The sequence below is a fragment of the Oreochromis niloticus genome, linkage group LG10, assembly GCF_001858045.2.
Source record: "Oreochromis niloticus isolate F11D_XX linkage group LG10, O_niloticus_UMD_NMBU, whole genome shotgun sequence".
NCBI classification, from domain to species: Eukaryota; Metazoa; Chordata; class Actinopteri; order Cichliformes; family Cichlidae; genus Oreochromis; species Oreochromis niloticus.
The window spans coordinates 6,193,819-6,214,509 of NC_031975.2; the positions used below are offsets into that span (position 1 = coordinate 6,193,819).

General features: G+C 39.6%; 2 protein-coding genes across 10 annotated transcripts in view; both read right to left on the reverse strand.

Moving 5' to 3' along the window:
• Positions 1-15,575, reverse strand: part of zswim7 (zinc finger, SWIM-type containing 7) — a 28,838-nt gene extending 13,263 nt beyond the window's left edge. For 4 of the 5 annotated variants that reach the window (XR_267336.4, XM_003456163.5, XM_019354373.2 and 1 more), the window contains exons 1-4: positions 15,422-15,575; positions 9,761-9,782; positions 5,966-6,068; positions 1,061-1,165 (exon numbers count right to left, since the gene is read on the reverse strand). Coding sequence is in view for 4 of the 5 variants with exons in the window: in XM_003456163.5 (XP_003456211.1) it covers positions 1,061-1,165; positions 5,966-6,068; positions 9,761-9,782; positions 15,422-15,497 (306 nt within the window). In the remaining variant the exon portion in view is untranslated. The remainder of the gene's footprint in view (positions 1-1,060; positions 1,166-5,965; positions 6,069-9,760; positions 9,783-15,421) is intronic. The other variant, XM_013264668.3, reaches the window with a different exon arrangement.
• A 1,148-nt stretch (positions 15,576-16,723) lies between these two features.
• The window catches only part of ncor1 (nuclear receptor corepressor 1), a 61,039-nt gene continuing 57,071 nt past the window's right edge, over positions 16,724-20,691 (reverse strand). For all 5 annotated transcript variants that reach the window (XM_013264651.3, XM_013264650.3, XM_005460872.4 and 2 more), the window contains 2 exons: positions 20,432-20,602; positions 16,724-19,191 (listed from right to left, as the gene is read on the reverse strand). In XM_013264651.3, the coding sequence (XP_013120105.1) occupies positions 18,995-19,191; positions 20,432-20,602 (368 nt within the window). In that variant the 3' untranslated portion in view covers positions 16,724-18,994. The remainder of the gene's footprint in view (positions 19,192-20,431; positions 20,603-20,691) is intronic.

Below are 20,691 nucleotides of genomic sequence, written 5' to 3' on the forward strand. Positions count from 1 at the left end.
ATAGTTTACTTGCAGATATTTGGAGCCAAAACAGCCAGCCGGAGCAACGCCCATCAGTGACCAGACAAAAACAAGTCCTGACCACATTACATCTGTCACACACATTTAAATATGGGCTTTGTCTTGCTTGAGTTGGCAAAGACTTTCCACTTAGATCATGCTTGAATGACAAGATACAAGTGTGTGTGTGTAAATATACTACTTTATACAATGGAAATGTCCCCCTCACGTTCCAAAATATGTAAAGGTTTGGTGTGGTTAGCCACTGCTCTGGGGGTTTCACCTCTGGGGCTATAAATACTACTACTCAAGCCCCTGACAGGTGGAGGACTACCATTTGAAGACTGCAAGGAGCAACCAGTTCGGGAAAATATAACAAACTCATATGAGTGCTTTTCAGAAGACAAAACACGACAACCTAGGCAATCAAATACAAAGCATTAGAACCCTTTGTAGTGAAGATACCAACTAGGTGCAAAGCAAAAAACCTCAATAGCAAATGTCGTATCGCTTCTTCTTGTTATTGATATAATAGCAGCAAGTATCAACACTCTTAAAACATGTGATCAAGTGCTCTAAGGCAATTCCCATGCTAACTTGACTTGGTGGTGTTTCTGAAATGGATATGAAAAGGTGAAGAGGAGATAACTGAGAAGAAAATAAGGAAGCAAATTAATTATCTAAACTGACATACAATTAAAAACCACTAACATAAACAGCACGCACCCACAACACTGGACTACAAATAAACATAACTATTTTTCTTCCTCATCATTTATAGGAATATTGTGATGTAAAGGGCTCAGCTGATTACTGGTTTGTGAGAGCACCGTTATCACAGGCAGTGTAATCTTTATCTGGAGGAAAAATAAAAACAAACACTAAATGCAGTTACAAAAAGAAAATATACTTTAATCAGCTTTTTTACCTTTAAAACTATCATTGGCAAGTACACAGATACATTTGTGTAGCACTTATATTTAAATGCTATTCCCTCTCCACTCCCCACATCTACTAAAAACCTTTAGTGCAACACGACATATGGTCTTATGAGACTTACCACCAGGCCCTCATTTCTACGTAGCACACTGTAGGCGAAGGCTGGGCACGGGCAGTAGTGGCAGGACAAGAAGCAAGTGTACAAATGTCCCGAGCCTCCTGTTACCTGAAAGATATTCATGCAAAACAATTAAATGTGAGACAAAGTTTGTGTTTACTGACCTCAAATGAAAAAAATGTCACTTAGATTGTTGCAGAGGTATCATATGTTGTTTATGAGGGAGATTCTGAATTCAAATCTGACTACAGTACTGCCGAGGCAGTTGTGTAGATGAGAAGTGGAGATAAAAAGCATGCAAAGGCATAAAGGGAGAACAAGTTGTTTCCCCAAATGATTCTCAACGAGTTCAGGTATGGCTGGCCGAGTTCTGGATATTACAGACGTGATCTTGTTCCATAAACATATTTCCCCCCCCGTTTTTTTTTTTTAAATTTAAGATCAAGGTTTTAGAACAAAATAGTTCTCAAAGAAAAACAAACAAACAAACAAACAAACGCCCCCCCCCCCGGCAAAAAAACCACATGTAAAACAAACAAACTGTCTTTTCTAGTGTTCATACGATTACCTACACCAAGGAGGTTATGTTTTTGGTGCTGTGCATGGTGTGACTGTGTCTTTAAGACCTTTGAGACTACTGAAACAGTGGAGGAGAGAAGAGATTGCTACAACAGATGAAAAGTACCTGAAAGTCCTGTCCTTAAGAAATAGGAAAAGCAGCAAAGACCTGACACAGAACCTGAGAGATGCATCTGGACCTTCAGTTTGACCCATCTACCCTCTTATACAAGGCCTCATCAGAAATGGTCTTAGTGGAAGAGTGGTTATCGAGAAGCCATTGCTAAGGAAGGAAAACTGAGAGAAAGGGCTGAGATATGTCAAATTACACAAGAGCTGGACTGAAAATCAGTGGCAGTGGGTCTGATGGAGCGCTTTGAGTACTCTATATAAGAACCAGTCCACATACCATTGTGGCCCAGTGTATATAAAGAGCTGACCTGTTTTTCATCTCTCTCACATTATGGTAAGCAAGCTCCCGGACTTACAGATTTCTAATTTTCTGCTCACTCACCCAAGCACACACCTCACCACAGATTTATTGATCTGTTTCCACCTCTTGTAAACAACATAGTTGATGGAGATCTTACTTGTGTGGAAGCTAGAGCCACTTGTAACACTGAAGACTAGTTACAGAAATCATAGGAAAGCTTGCCTTTAAGGCTCTGTTGAAGAATAGAGGTGATCAAAACACATATTGACCTTCAAGCAGATTAAGATTGTACAAACTGTTTTGCCTTGTATACTGTATTTCTATGTATGTTTGCACATGTTTCAATAAATTTCTGTATTTCTCATTTTGCTAGCAAGACAAAGAAATGAAGGGGGGGGGGTCAACACTTTTGCAGAGCATTGCACTTCGTAGACCGCATGCCGGCACATGCCGACTTTACCCTGAAAAATTTACAGGAATATAACAGTGTAAACTATTCTTTAGCTTCTACCAAGTACATGATTTCTCATTAGTTATTTAGATGAGATAAGTAATAAATAATGCATTTTTAAAAAACCTGGGTGGGATGTCTAATGCTCATGATGTGAGCACTCGCTCCCAGCTACAGACAGTGATTTAGGTGCCATCCTCATACACATGACACATGAGGACATTAAGTCGGTGGATTAGCTTGACACTTCACAATAACTAATGCTTGCCAAGATGGCAGAGCAGGCTCCATTATTCTCCAGAGCTTCAATGAATTACCTTTGCCTCTGACCTACAAAAGTAAAAACACCTCATTTATTCAATGTGACACTTCATTATTTAAAAAAAAGGCACAAAAGAGACAATTACATAGACTCACAACACCTCACTAAAGATGTACTTTTCACACTAAGATGAGGACAGAAGCTGTAAAACTGTGACCACATGGACAAGGACCACTACAGTTTCTAAAGAGCCAAGTTTAAAATCAGCTCACACCAGCTCTTTTTTGTTTTCATGGGGCTCTGCTGCAGCTCTCACCACAAACCTAGTGGCAAGTTGCGCTTGGACTGTTTGGCAGGCATCGAAGTTTCTTCAAAAAAGAAAAAACGCTATACATCAGCATCTCTCTGTTACTCACTGCAGTTGGACTCAGCAGAGTTCTGGCTTCATCTCTGCTACAAGCAGTGGCTCCCATGAGAGTACTTGCCATTAACGTGAGCCAGAGGAGCAGGAACTAGGGCATCTCTCTGTTCCACGCCACAAACATGGCTTTGGGGAAATTTATAGTGGGAAGTCATTAAGATACACTGCCCCTCTGTCTGTATGCCAACATGCTGTATATGTGCATTATCAGTCAACTCTGACTGGGTGCATTTATTCTGACTTACAAAACACAGACCTTGAGATTCTCATGTGTAACGATGAATTACTTTAAGAACTAAAAAGCCTTCATGTTAATGCTACAAAGACTTTTGTTTTACATTCCGTTATGAAGAATGGTTTAGCTAATAACTAATGGCACTTCAGAGAGGATTAAATAAACTCTCCTTACAGCCAGTCACACATCATCTCAGCAGGCCCTGTCACCACCTTAAACTGAAACCTTAAAACATGACCTGAACCGGGGGAATGGATATTTAATGGATAATTAAGTCTGTGAAGGTTCTCAGTCATCCAGGTCATCGTAGTCAAAGGAATTTGCAAAGAAAAGCGTCTGGACTTCTTTGAGTTGCTTGAAGACGTTTCACCTCTCATCCGAGAAGCTTCTTCAGTTCTAAGGTCAAATGGCCGAGAGTCCCAGATTTAAACCCAGTGGGAGTATCCCCCCAAAGAGGGACAAAGGACCCTCAATCACATGAGCCAAGGTGTGAAAGCGGGTGTGGTACCTAATCAGCCAGGGTTTCGGGTGAGCTCATTGTGAAACCTGGCCCCACCTTGTCATGTGAATTCCTGAGGTCAGATGGCCCAGGATGTGAGTGGGCGTTAAGGCGTCTGGGGAGGGAACTCAAAACTGGATTATAGATGGCAGACAGTTGGTGTCGTAAACCACCGCCTCTGTTCAAAGATGGTCGCTCACAGTGGACATAGATGGCCTCTTTCACTACTCTTTCAAACCATCTGTCCTCTCTGTCCAAAATGTGAACATTGGCATCCTCGAAAGAGTGTCCTTTATCCTTAAGATGCAGATGGACTGCTGAGTCTTGTCCTGTGGAGGTGGCTCTTCTATGTTGTGCCATGCGCTTGTGAAGTGGCTGTTTGGTCACTTCACAAGCAACCAAACACTGTGACATGCGACCATGTCCACTGTGAGCGACCATCTTTGAACAGAGGCGGTTTGCAAATTCCTTTGACGATGGATAAATAACTTACCGACAACATTTCATATTGTCACCTTGAACTGTGAGAAGCTGTAATAACTTTCTATTTTCCCACTATATTAATGACAGTTAAACAAAACAAAAACATATATTTTAAGAGTTTCATTACTTCTAAGGTTTCACCACTCACAAATTCTCTTTCCAATAAAACAAAACCGTGGTATATTTCTTGTCAAAAGGTCATTCGGCTTTAAGAATGAGATAAGACTAAAAAAAAATTGCACTGAAATGCCAAGTTCTCATGGGTTATTCCATAAAGTGACAAAATAACCACCACAAAATGAGAAACTCTGTCCAACAGAAACAAATTATTAGTAGGAAATGACAAAAATGGCCGAATCTATTCATTTATTATCTTCCTTCCATTGAACACACGCATCACTGTACTTCCAGCAAATGCATTTCTTTCCAAAATGTAATGTGGTGAGAGACGGCTGCTCCATCCTCTTCCCGCCTTACAGGAAATTGGCATAAATGCTTGACATGTGGATGACTAATTGCAGAAAAGCCAGAAAATGAGCTGAAGCTCCAACACCCAGTGGTAGCATATACTTCCTGAAGATGCTCCAGTCTGATCAAAATCACAGGGCCTCAAGTCCAACCTTGAACATTATTTCATCACTTAACCTTTGATCCTCACAACAGTAACTTCACCTCCTTTTTTATTTCTCATTAGAAAGGGAAATTAGAAAGGGACTTGCTTTGATTCATTTTAGCTGGAACCTAATATGTGTCTTCATGCACTTCTCACTATGTTCTGATGTGTTCAGGTATGTTTAAGGGGTTGGTTTGATTTTAACAGCTGCCTACTGACAAGTGAAGTCAGAGAGCAGTGTAACCTAAATGTCTGAGCCATGCCTCTGAGACATGATTTGAACAGACACTGTTCAATTAAAACTTTATATAAGTGCCACCTGGCTGGATTACAGGAGGAAACTCACAGCTGTCAAAATGAACTTATAAGATGCAAAAGCAAATTTGATGCTTTTGGATTTAAAAAAAAAAAAAAAAAAAAAAAAATCATCTAAAACTCAAGTGATTCAAGTTGCCAGAAAAATTTAGAAATACTGATGTAAAATGGTCAGACATGAGGTAGCCGCGATGTGAATGATGTGGAAAAGTTAAGTCGTGCTGAAAATTTCACAACACAAACAAAATCCATGTCTTTATTTAGCTGCATTGTGCTCTAACGCTCCTTTCATAAACCTATTTTTACAGGGGGCTAAAGGAGTTTACAGGAAATTCAGGACACAATGACCACAACCTTGGTGGACTGCTTTGTTTCTCCCACCACAAGTGATGCCTTGTCCCCCTGAGGTTAACTCATAAGCTTAAGGACAGCATGACTCAGGACAAATTTCAGGAAAAAAGTCTTTTTTCTTTCACGTTAAGTAATTTCCTGTCTTATAAAAATGTTCTTCGTGTGCAAAATGCTTTTGTAAATTTGCACTTGCAGGAAGGAATTTCTAACATTCAGTGAGAAACACCTTTTACAACCTTAGCAGGCACAGAGAAGTGAAACTCGGCTTTAAAAAAAATGAGACAGACCTGAAAGGCCTTGCGTCCACTGGGAGATGTCAAACACGTGACTGAGTGCTGGTCAACCAAATCCAAAGCCTGTAATGCACAAGACCCGAAGACAAACTTCAGCCTATGAGACAAGAAGAAGGAGGAGTCGTCAAAACAACAACAGAAGCTTTGTGCTCAGATTTAAATGTGTATAAGAAAAGCAAAACTATTAATCACAGAAACCTGTCATTCTTTACGGAATTTTATATTTTGAAAATGAATTAATTTAATTTAAAATTTATTCTATCCTTTTTTAAATTTAGCTCTTGATGGCTTTCAGTTTCACTGCTCACCATTCAATTTCAGTTCTACAATTCAGTTTTTGGGGGCATACATCCAGGTCCTTTGTGAAAGCCACAGAGTAATCGAGCGCCGTTTGTATCTGCAGACCTACAGCATCTTGAGTTGGAGCGGGGCACAGATTAAGTATTCAGAAGTCATTTGTCATGTCAAATGACCGGCGGATAAACTCTCAGGTTGGTAATAACTATAATACCTGTATAAGAAAAAGCATCATGTAAACAAATGATAGCCGATAACTGTTATGCTTATTGTAGCTGTTTGCTAAAAACGCTAATTTAGCTTAGTTTGCCCTGGGTTCAGCTTTGACAAACATGATCAACTATTTCCAGTAGAATTCCACAGTTGTCATCTTGTACCCTCTCAGAGCCCTGTATGCTTGCAGAGACCCCCACAGCAGAGAAATGTGCAAAAGAATGTCCAAACTGTTGTATTTTAGGTCTATTTATGTCTTACTCAGCACCCCAACTCTTTAGCTAACTTAATAACTTTAGCTAAAGTGAATAGTTAGTCTTATTCATTAGTGAAGCATTACAGGATCGCCCCTGTTTGAAATGATAGGATATATACGACTATCACTGAAACAGCAAACTTTGTGGAAAAAGAACCCAACACTTCTCATTCTCTGAAACTTTTGGCCACAGCCGTATATTACACTATAAGTGCTTGTTCACTCTTGTCAATAATTACATCTCTAAGTTCTCTTTCTGCAATTACAGGTAAAGAATATCCAATATTTTATCTAAATGACTGCTTTGTCTTTGAAAAGGTGATGGTCCAGTTCTACTCTAAGTACATCCTTACGGTGGCTCACGGGACAAGGACTCAAGTTGAGCAATTCAGATTCAATCTGAGCAATTCAAATTCGAATTTAACTTATTCAAATTCAGTTTCTGATAGCACAAAGTTCTGCCCATACAATAGCCTATGTTCAAAAATAAAAAACAAAAACTCTAAACATTTAAATAAAAACAAAAACAAAAACCCACAATGGTGGAGAAGGAAACAAAGTAACTAGCTTCTTTTTTCCCCACTCTGTGTTTACAGGCCGTTCCAGTGTTTATCTGTTTTATACACTCGACCAAACAACAAATATAAAATTAAACAAAAAGTAAGTTAGAAATCAAAGTGTCTCTTCTAGCGAACATTTAAGAGAAAAAAAAAATCTCCGATGTAAAGTTAAGTCTTTTGTGGAATTTAGCACATCTCAAATAAATAAAAATAAATAAATAAATAAACAATTCAAAAAGTAGCTATATTAATACTGAAACAAACAAGAAAAGAAGGTAAAATATTCCCTCCAAACAAAACTTATAAATTCTAAATGCGCAAATCAGTCCGTCCATGATTACATTGCGCCGCAATGTAGTCTGCGCCTGCGCGAATGTATCGCCTATCGTTGGACTGACGATTGTCGGTTGGAAAATTTTTTACACATTTCCCAACCTTACTGGTCATAAGCCACACTCTGGAAGCAGTCCTATCTATATATTCTCTTAGAAAGCCTGCTCATCAGCTGGGAGGAAAAAAAAAAAAAAAAAAAAAAAAAAAAAAAAAAAAGTTGCCAGTCATGCTTGTGTGAAATAAAAGGTTATGAAGACGAGAGGCACACTGCATATCTATAGAAACCACACTCCTATATATGTGTGCGTCTGTGGTGGAGCATCTCGAACCCTTTTTTACATCATTTCGTCCCTGCATGTCACCTCAGGGCTAGTAAGGATATACAAATGTAATGTGAAGTAATAAGCATTATCTTTAACACAACACTCTATATGTGCCTAATTAGAGCACATGTTAAATGGTTTCAAACCAGACTTCTATTGGTTTAAAGGTCTATCCTATGAAAAAGGTCATTCAATCATGTTAGATAATCACACTGAAGTTCAGTGCAATAAGAACAACATCCCTTTATCCATTAGATCCCCATCACTCAGTTTTCATTAAAATTCTGACTGGAATCATTAATGTGGGCAACCTAATTGTGCTGCTATATGATAAATATGCTTCTACAAAGCCTAGGAGATTAAAAAAAAAAAAAACTAAAAAAAACAAACAAACTAGTGAATTGCCAGAGTGTGATGAGCCCCTAAACCATAACGCTTCCTGTGTGACAAACAGGATGTGGTGACAGGGAGCACTCCTGTACCCTCAACATTTCGAACCACTTTGCCAGGAAATCTCACAGAGCCCCATCGCAGTCCTGTCAGTGTGTCTGTGTCACATGGGAAACCCAGACTGCACGCATGCATCGTTGGTCATTCTTAGTGTGGTTTATCCACATCACACCCACTCAGAACCAACTTTTTTTTTTTACTAAGAACATAACTCAGACAGGAGTGGATGACTATTGACCGCTCCACCTGGCACTGAACCGGCGCCCTTTCGCTTGCCAAGGTGCTTTGAGAGTCCTGCACAATAAAAATGAGTAAAAGCAAAACAATTTGGAGCAATGATGGAACGTTTTTTTGTTTTGTATTATTGGCAGTAACCTAGAAAAAAAACCCCACGTACTGCTAAAGAACAAATTTCCTGTAGGCAGTCATGTCTCCCAGTGTTCCTGAATCCAAAACTACTTGAAAGTTTGGTCTGGAGGACCCGTCTTCAAAACTTGGTAAGATACTGTAAAATGTGTCAAGTGTATCAAAGAGAACTTTATACTGATGACCTGATGCCTCTTGCAGTTGCAGGCATCTCTGCTGCTGCCTTTGCACTTTTTCAGTTTTCCATAAATGCAACATTTTTGTAACTGCAGACACCTCATTATGCTGCTTTGGATGGATCTTAGCTATTGAACCATACAGTAAAGGTGTCATGTCCAGTTGTACAACTTTTTTTTTTTTTTTTTCCTAAACATGAATAGTCTATAATCAAATCCATTCAGGGCAGACTGGCAGGAACAACTGGGCACTGAAATTACTGGTGAAGTGTGGAAAACTTTGAGTTGTATCAAAGTGTGTCAAACTGTCCACCTATTCTCTATTTACATTAAATATTAATAAAGTACTTCACCTCTGAATGTGCAAGAGAGCAAGAAACTCATCAGTTCTTTCAATTTAAGAAACCGCAAACCTTCTGAGACAGTCTATTTTATTTTTATGACAAGACTTTCGATAGCTAGTTTCATTGTGCACCTCTAACACAGCTACATGGGGTGATTGAAGTGAAGCATTGCTCCATCCACACTGCTAGCAAGAAAAATTGCTCCATAATCCTAGAAATCCAAGATGCCCCCAGTATTTGATAGGTGGATGGAAGAAATCATAAGTACAGTACAAGTGTAGTGTGTAGTCATCAGAAGTGTAGTACAACTAAAGAAAATCAAATTCATGCATGGAAAGACTGTATTTGTGTGTGTGTGTGTGTGTGTTTGAGTGATTTTTCTTTTCTTTTTTTTGTGTACTTTTATACTAGTCGAAAATTTTGATAATCAGATAATCAAAAAAAAAAGAAAAGAAAGAAAATAATACTTACGCAATCAGCAGGTCATTGGGAACTGCAAGAAGAAAAAAAAGTGACTTAGTTAGGTGTAAACAATTTATCAGCAGTTGCAGGGCTTGTAAGATAACACTTGGCTATTGTGTTGATGGTAAAGATAAACTATGTAGGCATACAGAACGTTTACCTTGTGTTTACACTTATTTAACTTGCCTGCTTCTTCTTTAGCTAGTGGAAAACTCTTCCCAGCAATTGAATGTCTGGAAGTCATTAAATTGCACTGCAAAAACACCTCATTATGCTTTATTATAATCACTGTTTTACAGTTCATTTTATTTGTCACACTATTTTTTATGATGGTGGAAAAATTCAGGAGCACTCCACCACCATACTTTTGTATTCTATCACATATTTCTAAACTGGGATAGCTCTGCCACTTGAAGTCCTATGAAAACTTTAGCACACCCAAATGTTTTGGAAGTTTTCTAGTATGGAGCATTAAGGTATGTGTTAACACCCCAGGAGTGGGCGGCCCAGCAAACATACAAAGCTCAAAAAACCCCTAAAAACTCCAAGAGCTACCTCTCAGACGCTCCTTAGTTAAATGTTGAGCTCATTACAGTTGTTGTAGAAATCTGAAACAAAGTGAGGTGCACATAACCAGGCTGTCGTTACCTTTGCAAAGGGGTACAGGCAAACAGTACAGATAGCCTGACAGCAGTCTGCATGGTTTTTGATAAAAATGAACTGTAAGCACTGAATATATAGAGACATGTTATTTTGAGTTTGTTCCCAGAATGGCCTCTTCATTTCAGGTTAGTTTTTACTGTTTGAAAATGTTCAGATTTAGTCTTTTTTTACTATTATTGCATGGAGGGCAATCATTTTTAGGATCTTAGGAGAAATCAGTACAGGTATTACAATAAAAAACACAACTTTACTAAAAGCAGCTGTTTTTCACATCTAGTTTGACTTTTTAGTTTCATTTTATTTAACTATAAAACCTTGATCTGTGTTTGGGGTGTTTATTTCCCCATCCTCCTTGAAAAGTAGGTCATTTATGTTACCTGACAGAAGTCGACAGTTTCCATTCAACTACTTTCTTTCTGAGACCTTCAGAGGTTGAAATTAATCAAACACCCAAACAACACATTAGATCACAGCTCGATAAACTTACTGAAAACAGACAGCAAAATTGGAAGGTTTAAAGTTCAATTTTCCCCAAATCATAATTACACAAATGTGCACATAGGCTGTATACTATCACATGTGTGTGGTACTGCAGCAGAGTAGCAGCACGTTGCTCTTGTGCCTTCCCTCCAGCCTCAGTCCACCTCTAAAAGCACTTTAAACTGATGTCCAGGTCGTGTCATCTTGCTCTGGAGCCGTTTCTTCCTCTGGCAGGAGCTTGATACTTGTTTGTGGTCAGAGGACCTGGCACATAGGCTGTAGCTTGGATAGATTAGCACATGTCAGGGCTGCCTGCCACGTGGAGCTCTTTGTCCATTTTCTTCTCTTTCTCCTTCAGCTGTCATTATCATCCCAATCATAATATGTATATATGTCTCACATTGGAAAATAACAGAATTTAACAGAATTTCTTTCCCCAGTTATGAGTCATGATTTCTTTAATCTGAGCTTCTGATTAAGGTCAAAAGACTAGTAGGGACTGTCCATTGGCACATTTGAGGGGCAGCTGAAGGGTGTTGTAGCACGTTGCTACCCGTTGTGGGGAAAACTTAGACATGGAGGTGGTTGTGCTTTCTGATGAGCCTGCTTGTTGATATGAAACCTGCAGATGTGGGCTGTGGTCAGTAATGAATCACTGGAAGAGTCTGCTGGTGCCGTGCATGGTGGCAGTGTAGGTGGAAGTTGAGTTGGTGGAGCCACTGAAAGGGCACAGTCGAGGTCATGGTCCACTCTGACAGACTGAGGCTCTCAGGAGAGAGACTTACAAGACCTACTTTGAGAAGATTTATTCAGCTTTCTCCCAGTCCCTGCATTCTGTGTCATATTTCCGCACATTTAAGCCATTTAGGTGATTTTTAATTTCACCAAAATATTTTCCTTTTTTTGTTGGGTTTTACTATAAATCTATATTTTTCCTTTTATCTACATCAGCAGTCTTACACTGAATGTTCTCCCTCGCGGTTTCACCAAAGCATGGATAACGCTGATAGCTCCATCAACATATTTCACCCACACATAAACTGCATTTGGAGACATGAAATAGTGCTCACAAATACATCATTTTAATCAATCTGGTGCATTAATCTCCAGTGTGTATACAATTGTCAGTGCAAAGATAATTGTTCACCACAACCTGGTAAAAGGAGTCGCAAAAGTGGTGAACCTTAGGAGGGCCGGGTCCTCAATTTACTTTGTCCCTCAGAAAATACTTCCTGTTTGTGGATCGCTATGTTAACTCAGCCCTGGAACGATGAATCTCTAGATCAGATGTGAATGTGGAGAAACAATCTATTGAGGAGGGGGGTGGTAGTCCTCTTCATCTGTCAACTATCTGAGCTCAAGGGTGAAAATGCATTTTTCCAGGATGACCTGTCACTGTTCGTCTTGGACCTCAGATCCAATCAGCCATGTGCTCACACTTCTGACACCAAGCTTGTTGTGGAAATTGGAAATAAACTGTGGTGCATACAACCAGGTGTCTTTGAGTTTTATTTACTTTTGCAAAAGGCATCAAACAACAATACAGACAGCCCGACAGAGGTGTGGATGGTTTTTACAAAGAGGGACTCTAAGCCTAAAATATTTATAGAGAAATGCTATCGCACATCTACACGTGGTATATGTGAAAGATTCCATGGAGACTGTCTCCATATTCTGACACTGTTTCAAATCATTTCCATTACACAGTACAATTAGGAATAACAAAGCATAACAAACAGCCCATGTCAGCTGTTAAGCACGGTGGTGGAGGGGTGGTGATTTGGGCTTGTTCTGCAGCCACAAAACCTGGGCACCTTGTACTTACTGAATCTACCCTGAACTCCTTTATACCAAAATGTTCTAGAGTCAAATGTGCGGCCATCTGTCAGACAGCTAAAGTTTGGCCCAAACTGCATGATATAACCCAACAATCACCCAACAGAAAGACTGAAAAAGAAAAGAATCAATGTGCTGACCCATCAAAGCCCCCCCCCCAAATCAACCTGATTGAAATGAGACTACTGAGACTACTAGAGCTGTACTTAAAGAAATGTATACAAACCACAATAAAGTGAAGCACTGTTGTGACAAAAAGTACAAAAATATTCCTCCACATCAATGTGAGAGACTAATAGTGTCATACAGAAAATTATTACTTCAAGTTATTCCTGCTAAAGATGGTTAGCTATCAAGCTAAAGCTAAAGCTATCAAATCAAGGGTTGTAATTTTTTGCACTTAGAGCATTATCTGTATTATGTTTTCTCCTGGAAAAGAAAGATGGGCACGGAGGCAAGCTGTGGCCCATGTGGCTGTCTGTTCAAATGTAATGAACCTTAATGCAGGTAAAATGAAACAACTGTTGAGATGGCCTTGGGCAAGGCATTGCCTCAGATGGGCTTTGTGTCAACCTTCTAACTTGTATGGGGATGCCTTTAATAAAAATAAACACACCAACCAATGCTTAAAATAGGAGTGCATGGTTCAGTTTGGTCATTTATTTGGCTAAAGTACAACCCATAGTTACTAAATAATGTAATATAGTTTATGGAGGCATACCAAACTATATTAGGAATCTCATGTGAACAAGGCACACTGTTAGACCTCTGCCTACCACCACATATTTCAAATACAACGAGGGTTTCTACAAACAAAAACATGGCTGTGCCATGGTGTCACCTATTGTAACCAACCTTTACATGAAGGAAGTGGAAAGAAAGGCTCTAACGCTGTGGATAAAAACACCAAGTTCACCAGGGAAGACACAAAGGATAACTGTTTGCCTTTCCTGGACTGTGCCGTGCGCATTGAAGAGAATGGAAACCTCAACACTGAAGTTTACCAGAAGCCCACACACACGGACCAGTACCTCCTCTTTGACTCCCACCACCCTCTGGAACACAAACTTGGAGTAATCAGGACCCTACATCACCGGGCAGAAAATGTTCCCTTTAAGCCTGAAGGGAAGGAACACACACATGTAAAAGGAAGCTCTCAAAACATGTGGTTATCCTAACTGGGCTTTCATCAAGTCAGCAAAGATTCACAGGAAAGAAGATCAGACACCAGCTAGGGAGGATAAGAAAGACAAACGCAATAACATTGTCATCCCCTATGTAGCCGGTGTATCAGGAAAAACTCAGGAGAGTCTTCTCCAAGCACGACATCCCAGTTTACTTCAGACCCAGCAACACACTCAGACAGAAACTGGTTCATCCGAAAGACAAAACTCCTAAACACAAACTTAATAATGTTGTACAGTGTAGCGAGGAATGCCCAGACCTCTACACTGGAGAGACCAAACAGCCACTTCATAAACGCATGGCATAGAAACGCCACCTCCACAGGACAAGACTTGGCGGTCCATCTGCATCTAAAGGACAAAGGACACTCTTTCGAGGATGCTAATGTTCCCATTTTGGACAGAGGAGACAGATGGTTTGAAAGAGGAGTACTGTGAGCGACCATCTTTGAATAGAGGCGGTGGTTTACGACACCAACTGTCTGCCATCTATAATCCAGTTTTGAGATACCTTCCCAGACGCCTTAATGCCCACTCACATCCTGGGCCATCTGAACTCAGGAAATCACATGATAGGGTGGGGCTAGGTTTCACAATGAGCTCACCCAAAACCTTGGCTGATTGTGACCTACATCCGTTTTCACACCTTGGCTCATGTGATTAAGGTAGAGGCTCATTAGGGGGTCCATTGTCCCTTGTGGAGGCATACTCCCACAGGGCTTAAATCTGTGACTCTCCACCATTTGACCCTAGAACTGAAGAAGCTTCTCGGATGAGAGGTGAAACGTCTTCAAGCAATTTAAAGAAGTCCAGACGCGTTTCTTTCCACGCTCCTTAGACCATGTGAACAATATACACAAAACGTTGATACGGTTCACATAACGTTCATTTACAGCATATATGATAACTAATTTCTATATAGCATCCTGGGCTAACAAAATCTATGATTACATAAGTTTCTCACAGTTCAATATATCAGCCTGTTTTGTTTAGTTAGAAATGGTAGGAAAGACAGATTTCTGTCAAATACACAAACAAACAGACCATAATTGCATAGATGCGTAGTGTTTTTGGCTTAAGGTCCATTTTGTGGTAGGAATAAAGTGTGTATTGCAACGCTGCCTTTATCAAACGATGGCATCTCAAAAAACTCCATGTAAATTTAAACCTGTAACCTGGACTAAAGTTACGTGTGTGATAACAGCGCCTCCTACTGCCAAAATGTGAAAGTGCATCACTAAGTAGCAGGGCCATAATTATGAGGTCCCACAACAATTACTACATTGACATTGCTGTGAAGCACGGTAAAGCTCGCTGGCAGCTGCGTTTCAGTTACTGGAAGTTAACTAGTCCTCACAGGAAAAGGAGGAAATTATATGTGGAGTGCGCCTTGAATGAAATGCGTGACACATTCTGCTTTAACCAACTGTTAGCTAGCAATGCTAAATCTACGTTTAAATTAAACCTAAACAAGTCTAGACTTTTGTCTTTGTCATATTCATCTTACTTTGAGAAGTCTCCTGGTATGTTTTCTGTATGTCTCGGAAAAGTTGTTCGGCCACTGCAGGTAAAAACGAGCGCATTTTCGCACCACTTATTACAGGATGTCTTTGCCTGCTCCAGCCAATAAGGTTACAATAAAATATTACAACTTCCGGTGTTCCCAGCTGTAGTTTTGCTTTCCCTCCAAAATAAACTCCTAAGTAGATCACATTTTTCTGTTTCGAGGAGATTATTTGGAAGAAAGGGCTGCCTTTGAGGTCGTTATATGAATATCTGCGATGTCACACAGGCATTTTCTTTTTCTTTTTTTAAAATAAATTTTTAAAAACTTGTTTGGCGTATTAAAGGAAAATAAGTTCAACGCGTCCATACGCGTCCGCGTACATGAAACCCCTTTCCACTTCCGTTCTTTATATGGGTTAAAACGCTAGTCATTTAGCTATTCAATGAGAAAGCAGTGTGCTATTGGCAGAAGATCAGCAAAGCTTTTTTCAGTAGAGGACATTTAGCTCTGGTATTAGCAGTAAGTAGTCAAACAGACCCATTTCACACCAGACACAGTGAAACACACACACACATTTACTGTGCCTACCCTAGTGTTTAACATGCTCTGTCACAATGGGTTGCAAAAAATCTGTAAACAAATCTCATTAGACAACCTACACTTTTTCTGGTATGACAGGTCAAATAATCAGTGTGTGAATCACGCATGAAAAGAAGCCCTTCTGCAAGAATAACCTGTTATACACTTCCACTGTGGCATCTCAGCTAAAGGTTTCAAACACACTGGGTCTATGACTTTCACTGCAGGGACCTCCTTTAAGGCCATCAACTTTACTGAGTGCAATAATATACAGAAGCAGTCAGCCAATACATAACTCAACTTTTTCTACAGTCCATGTTAAGATGTGTAGATTAAAAGGTCAAACTGACAGGAGCTGATAAGAAAATGCTGCAGAATTATTAGGCAGCAGTAATTGAACAACATTCTTTTAACTGGACTACTGAAGTCTCAGGTGTGTTGGCGTCCGGTTTAATTACACATTTCATTTTTCAATTTGTAGGAATTCAATTAACATTTTTGCCTCCTCACCTTCAATTTAAGTCTGAGAATCCTTAATAGCTGATATATTTGTTGCATTTGCCCAACTTTTACCTACGAGGGATCACTGGCATTAATTTCCATCTCATACTGCATTACCTGACAAATAAATGATTGCAATATGCATCAAAGAGCGCATGTAATTGCCAGTGCACAACCAGAGAGGGGAAAAAAACCCAAAAAACTGCACACGTCTCAAGGATCGGCACATTTTTCAGTGGTGAACTGATCCACTTTATTTGATTGGTCTGAACTCTTGTAATAGCCTACTGAGAGACATTGTGCGATACAAACATTGCATTTCAACATCATAGGTTACACGGGTTTTCAAGTCTCAATTCCGAAAAAAAAACAAAGACCAAAAAAAAAAAAAAAAAAAAAAAGACTCACCACTGTGTGTTTGATAGAGAGCTGAAAAGATGCTCCAATATTTTTTCGGCTTCATGTCGGATTTCTTTAAGATTCAAGTTTGTAAACTTTTTTTTTTTCTTTTTTGTCATTGCATTTGTAAACACATAACACCCCATCTAAATGGGATGAATTAGCAAAGATGTTGAAGAAAAAAAAATGACAGAAAATAAAAATCTGAACATGTGCTACGACAATTTTAAATCAAAAAAAATGAAAGAAAAAGCAACAACAAAGGAAATATCAAGTTTAGAGCAGAATGGATTTGTTAACTCAGCAGAGTGAAAGCTGAAAAAGCCTAAATATTTTTTTTCACATATCTAAAACAAAGTTTACTGCCATGTATTATAGTTGACCTAGTATAATTCATATTCAAAGCTTTATCCCTGTTGTGTGACACAATGAAAGCAGAGATTAAGTGGTCATGGATTTGAATCTTCATGACATCGAATGCCTAAACATGTAATGGTACCATACAGTTCAAACTGCAATTGTGATGCAAGTGTGACACTAAACAAAAAGATTCCTGTACCAGCTACAAGGAAAAAAAATATGGGCAAATTTCTGTGAGTAGTGGGAAAAGTTAAAGCACATTTTAGTATACTGCAGGGCTGGAGGATGAATAAGTTACACAGCAGGTAGTATGCTTTTTGTTGTCAAAAGCTACAAAGCAAAAAAAAAAAGAAAAAGAAAAAGTGCAACAATGGTGCAGACCATTTTTTAAGTTTGGTTAGTTTTGTCTTTGTGTGTAATAGAAAGACAATTTACAGAGTTCAGATTTTTGTCAGGACAGTATAATAATAATAAAAAAAAAGAGGGATTACAGAAACAAATACAAACATTAAACACAAACGTATATCTCTGAGAAAATTAGTTAAAGCTGCCTTCTTTCTCAAGTCACAAGGCATGGCAAAAGCATAAAAAAAAAAAAAAATTCCTGACCTTTTTTTTCTTTTTAAACCATGATGACATCGCATAACAAATCATTCTGGACAGTTTGGAAACTGCAAAGAGACAGCTACATGTGACACATCACATAGCTCTTTTGAAGAAGAAGAAAAAAACCCAAAAAAACACATTGGCTCACTTTCATTATTCAGTCGGGGTCCAGGAGTAGTCATAATGATATAATTTCTGGCAAAATTAAGCTTATATCAGACTTTTCACCTCTCTGCTATGACACCAGTGTTCTCAACTTGTTTTGAAGACATTTCTCTGTCTAGGGTGAGCGGTTATCACTACCATCCAACGCTTACAATCCATGCATCATCTCCGCTGTGTGATAAAGACGGTTATCAGATACCAATGCTGTTTGAAATGTTAGTCTGTTCTCCTCTAATGTCCGCAACGTTCAGGCTCTGGTGGTGCTTGGTGGATGGCGTGCAGGGTGGCACAGTCTCTGTGCTCTGCTCATGGTCAAGTGCAAACCACAGGTCCGGTCTCTCTCTCTCTTACCGTTGCAATGGTAAAAACATTTGTTTGTGTGTGTGCTGGGTGACAGGGTTTGGAAGGGTGGGAGATGTTGGACTGCACAGGACCAACTGTGTTATTAAAGAACGCACCCACACTCTTTCCATTTAAAGTGGATCAATTTAAAAGCGACATTAAAATAAGAAATAATCAAGTTAAGAAAAACACTGCAAAAGGTTACTCTATTTACATACAATGATCTTCTTAAAGACAAGGTATATCTTTACAGAAATCAAAATTCAGAAATAGTTTCTTCTGTTGTCTTTTTTTACATATTAAGTTCTTTATCTTTCCTGCATCTCATGTCATCACCTCAAGCTGAGTTTTGTTTATTTTTTCCCCCACCACAACAGGCTGGACGAGTGCTTCTGGACCAAAAGCAAGCGACGTCCAGGAGAACCCTTCCTGTCACAGGCTGCTGCTCATACTCTGAGCCAACAGCCAGGGGGCGCCATAGCACCAAAAATAAAAAGGACAACACCCCATCTACATGTTGCACTCGCCAGTGAGCGAGGTTAGTTCCAGGAGAGGGGCATGAACAGACAAGCCAAAGAGCAGGCCTCTCTTCTGGTTAATAAAGCTGTAAGCAAGCAGGGCTCAGTCGTCACTATCAGACAGGGTCTCGTATTGCTCCGACAGCAAAGACTGCCACTCTCGCCGCTGGCCAGGGGCTCCAGCTGGATTCTGCTGCAGCTGCTGCTGCTGGCTCTGTATGGAGGGTGAGGCTATGGAAGTGGGTGGTGTGTTGCTCAGTATGCGCATAGTCAGCGGGTTGTATGGGAACTGGATGGGTCCTGCGGAAAAAGGAAAACAACACGAGTGGGCAAAATGTAGATGAAATGATGCCAGGGCCATATTCCAGGAAGCAGGTTCAACAAACTCCGAGTCAAACCATAAACCCTGAGCTGATGTCTGAGTTTCTGGTTCAGGAAAGGCTAACCAGAGCTGGTGTTTTACATTTAACACTTTAGTTACATAAATTTTACACGTAATTTTGGTAGGATGACACATTTTAAATAAGAAATACAGATCATGTCAGGACAAAATAAACCACTAAGAATTCATCAGTTTTAAATCCAGCCATGCTAGTTTACTCAAACCCAAACGTGGTCTACTGAGCTGCTTTGATCCATTATGGAGCTTATGATATGGATCCAGTTCTGGGAGACCTGATTAAGGTGATTTTCAGATTAAGGTGAGTTTAAGTTTGGATTTCACACAGTGTACTTCAAAATGTTGTTTCACATCATGTGATGTGTCTGTGAACAAATTTCAACATGAAATGTAGTCAGAACACAATTAGAGTATCTGCAACTGCATTTAAAAAGTCACTTTAAAATAAGTTTAATGTTTCAGAAAAATTGCATGACACTCTTATAGTTGCATTTCTGTCCACAGAGTTAGAAAAATTGAGACTATAGATTTCTATTCTGAGCTGACCATACATCTGAGATGTAATCTTGGTCTCCATCTTTATAATAGTGACGACTAAATAACCGTGAACGCAGTCGTGTTACATACAAAAAATAGCAAATGAACAGGGACTTTAGTTTCTACCAAAAACTCGATTTCTGCAAATGAAACTTCTCAACTTGCACCTTTCACAGTGACTTTATGAATAAGGAAATGAAACTGAGTGTCAGTCAGGTGGTTCGGGTGCAGCAGGATGAATTAACAATTAATTCATTGTTCTGTTTTCTCAGGTTGCACAAGAACTAGTTCTCCACCTGCTGCAGGTTCTGCTTAGATGTCTAGAGCAGTAAAAGGTTGTCACCAACTGGTGTCCAAGACTGTGGAGTCTATTAAAAAAAAAGTCTATAAAAAAAGACAGCCCACCACCTAGAGAAGCAGCTGAATGATACTGAGGGCCCTCACAATAACAAGCTAACTAACAATCTAGCCGGGAAGTAACCATCAGGAAGGAAAGGAAAAAGTAAGGTTGCTGCTTAATAGGTTGAGCTTACTCTGGAATAGAATCATTTAAGATCTATGAGTAGGAAAGAGTAAAGTGACAGTAGAGACTGGACAGTGCACCTGTGGAAGAGGGTCGGTCATCCCAGCTCCACTGGGATTGGGCTTGTCTGTGATAGTCTCCCTCAGAGTGGACGGAGGACACTGATGAGGGGCGCTCTCCTCCACCGTAGACCTGACCCAGGTTAGGAGATTTGGATTTCCGGCTGTTGGCTTTTCCCTGCTTCTGCTTACCTGAATTCAAAGAGGTAGAGGTAAATCAACATGTTCCACATTAGAGTCCTTCAGAATGGGCACAAAGTTGACTACAATAGCAGGGGGAT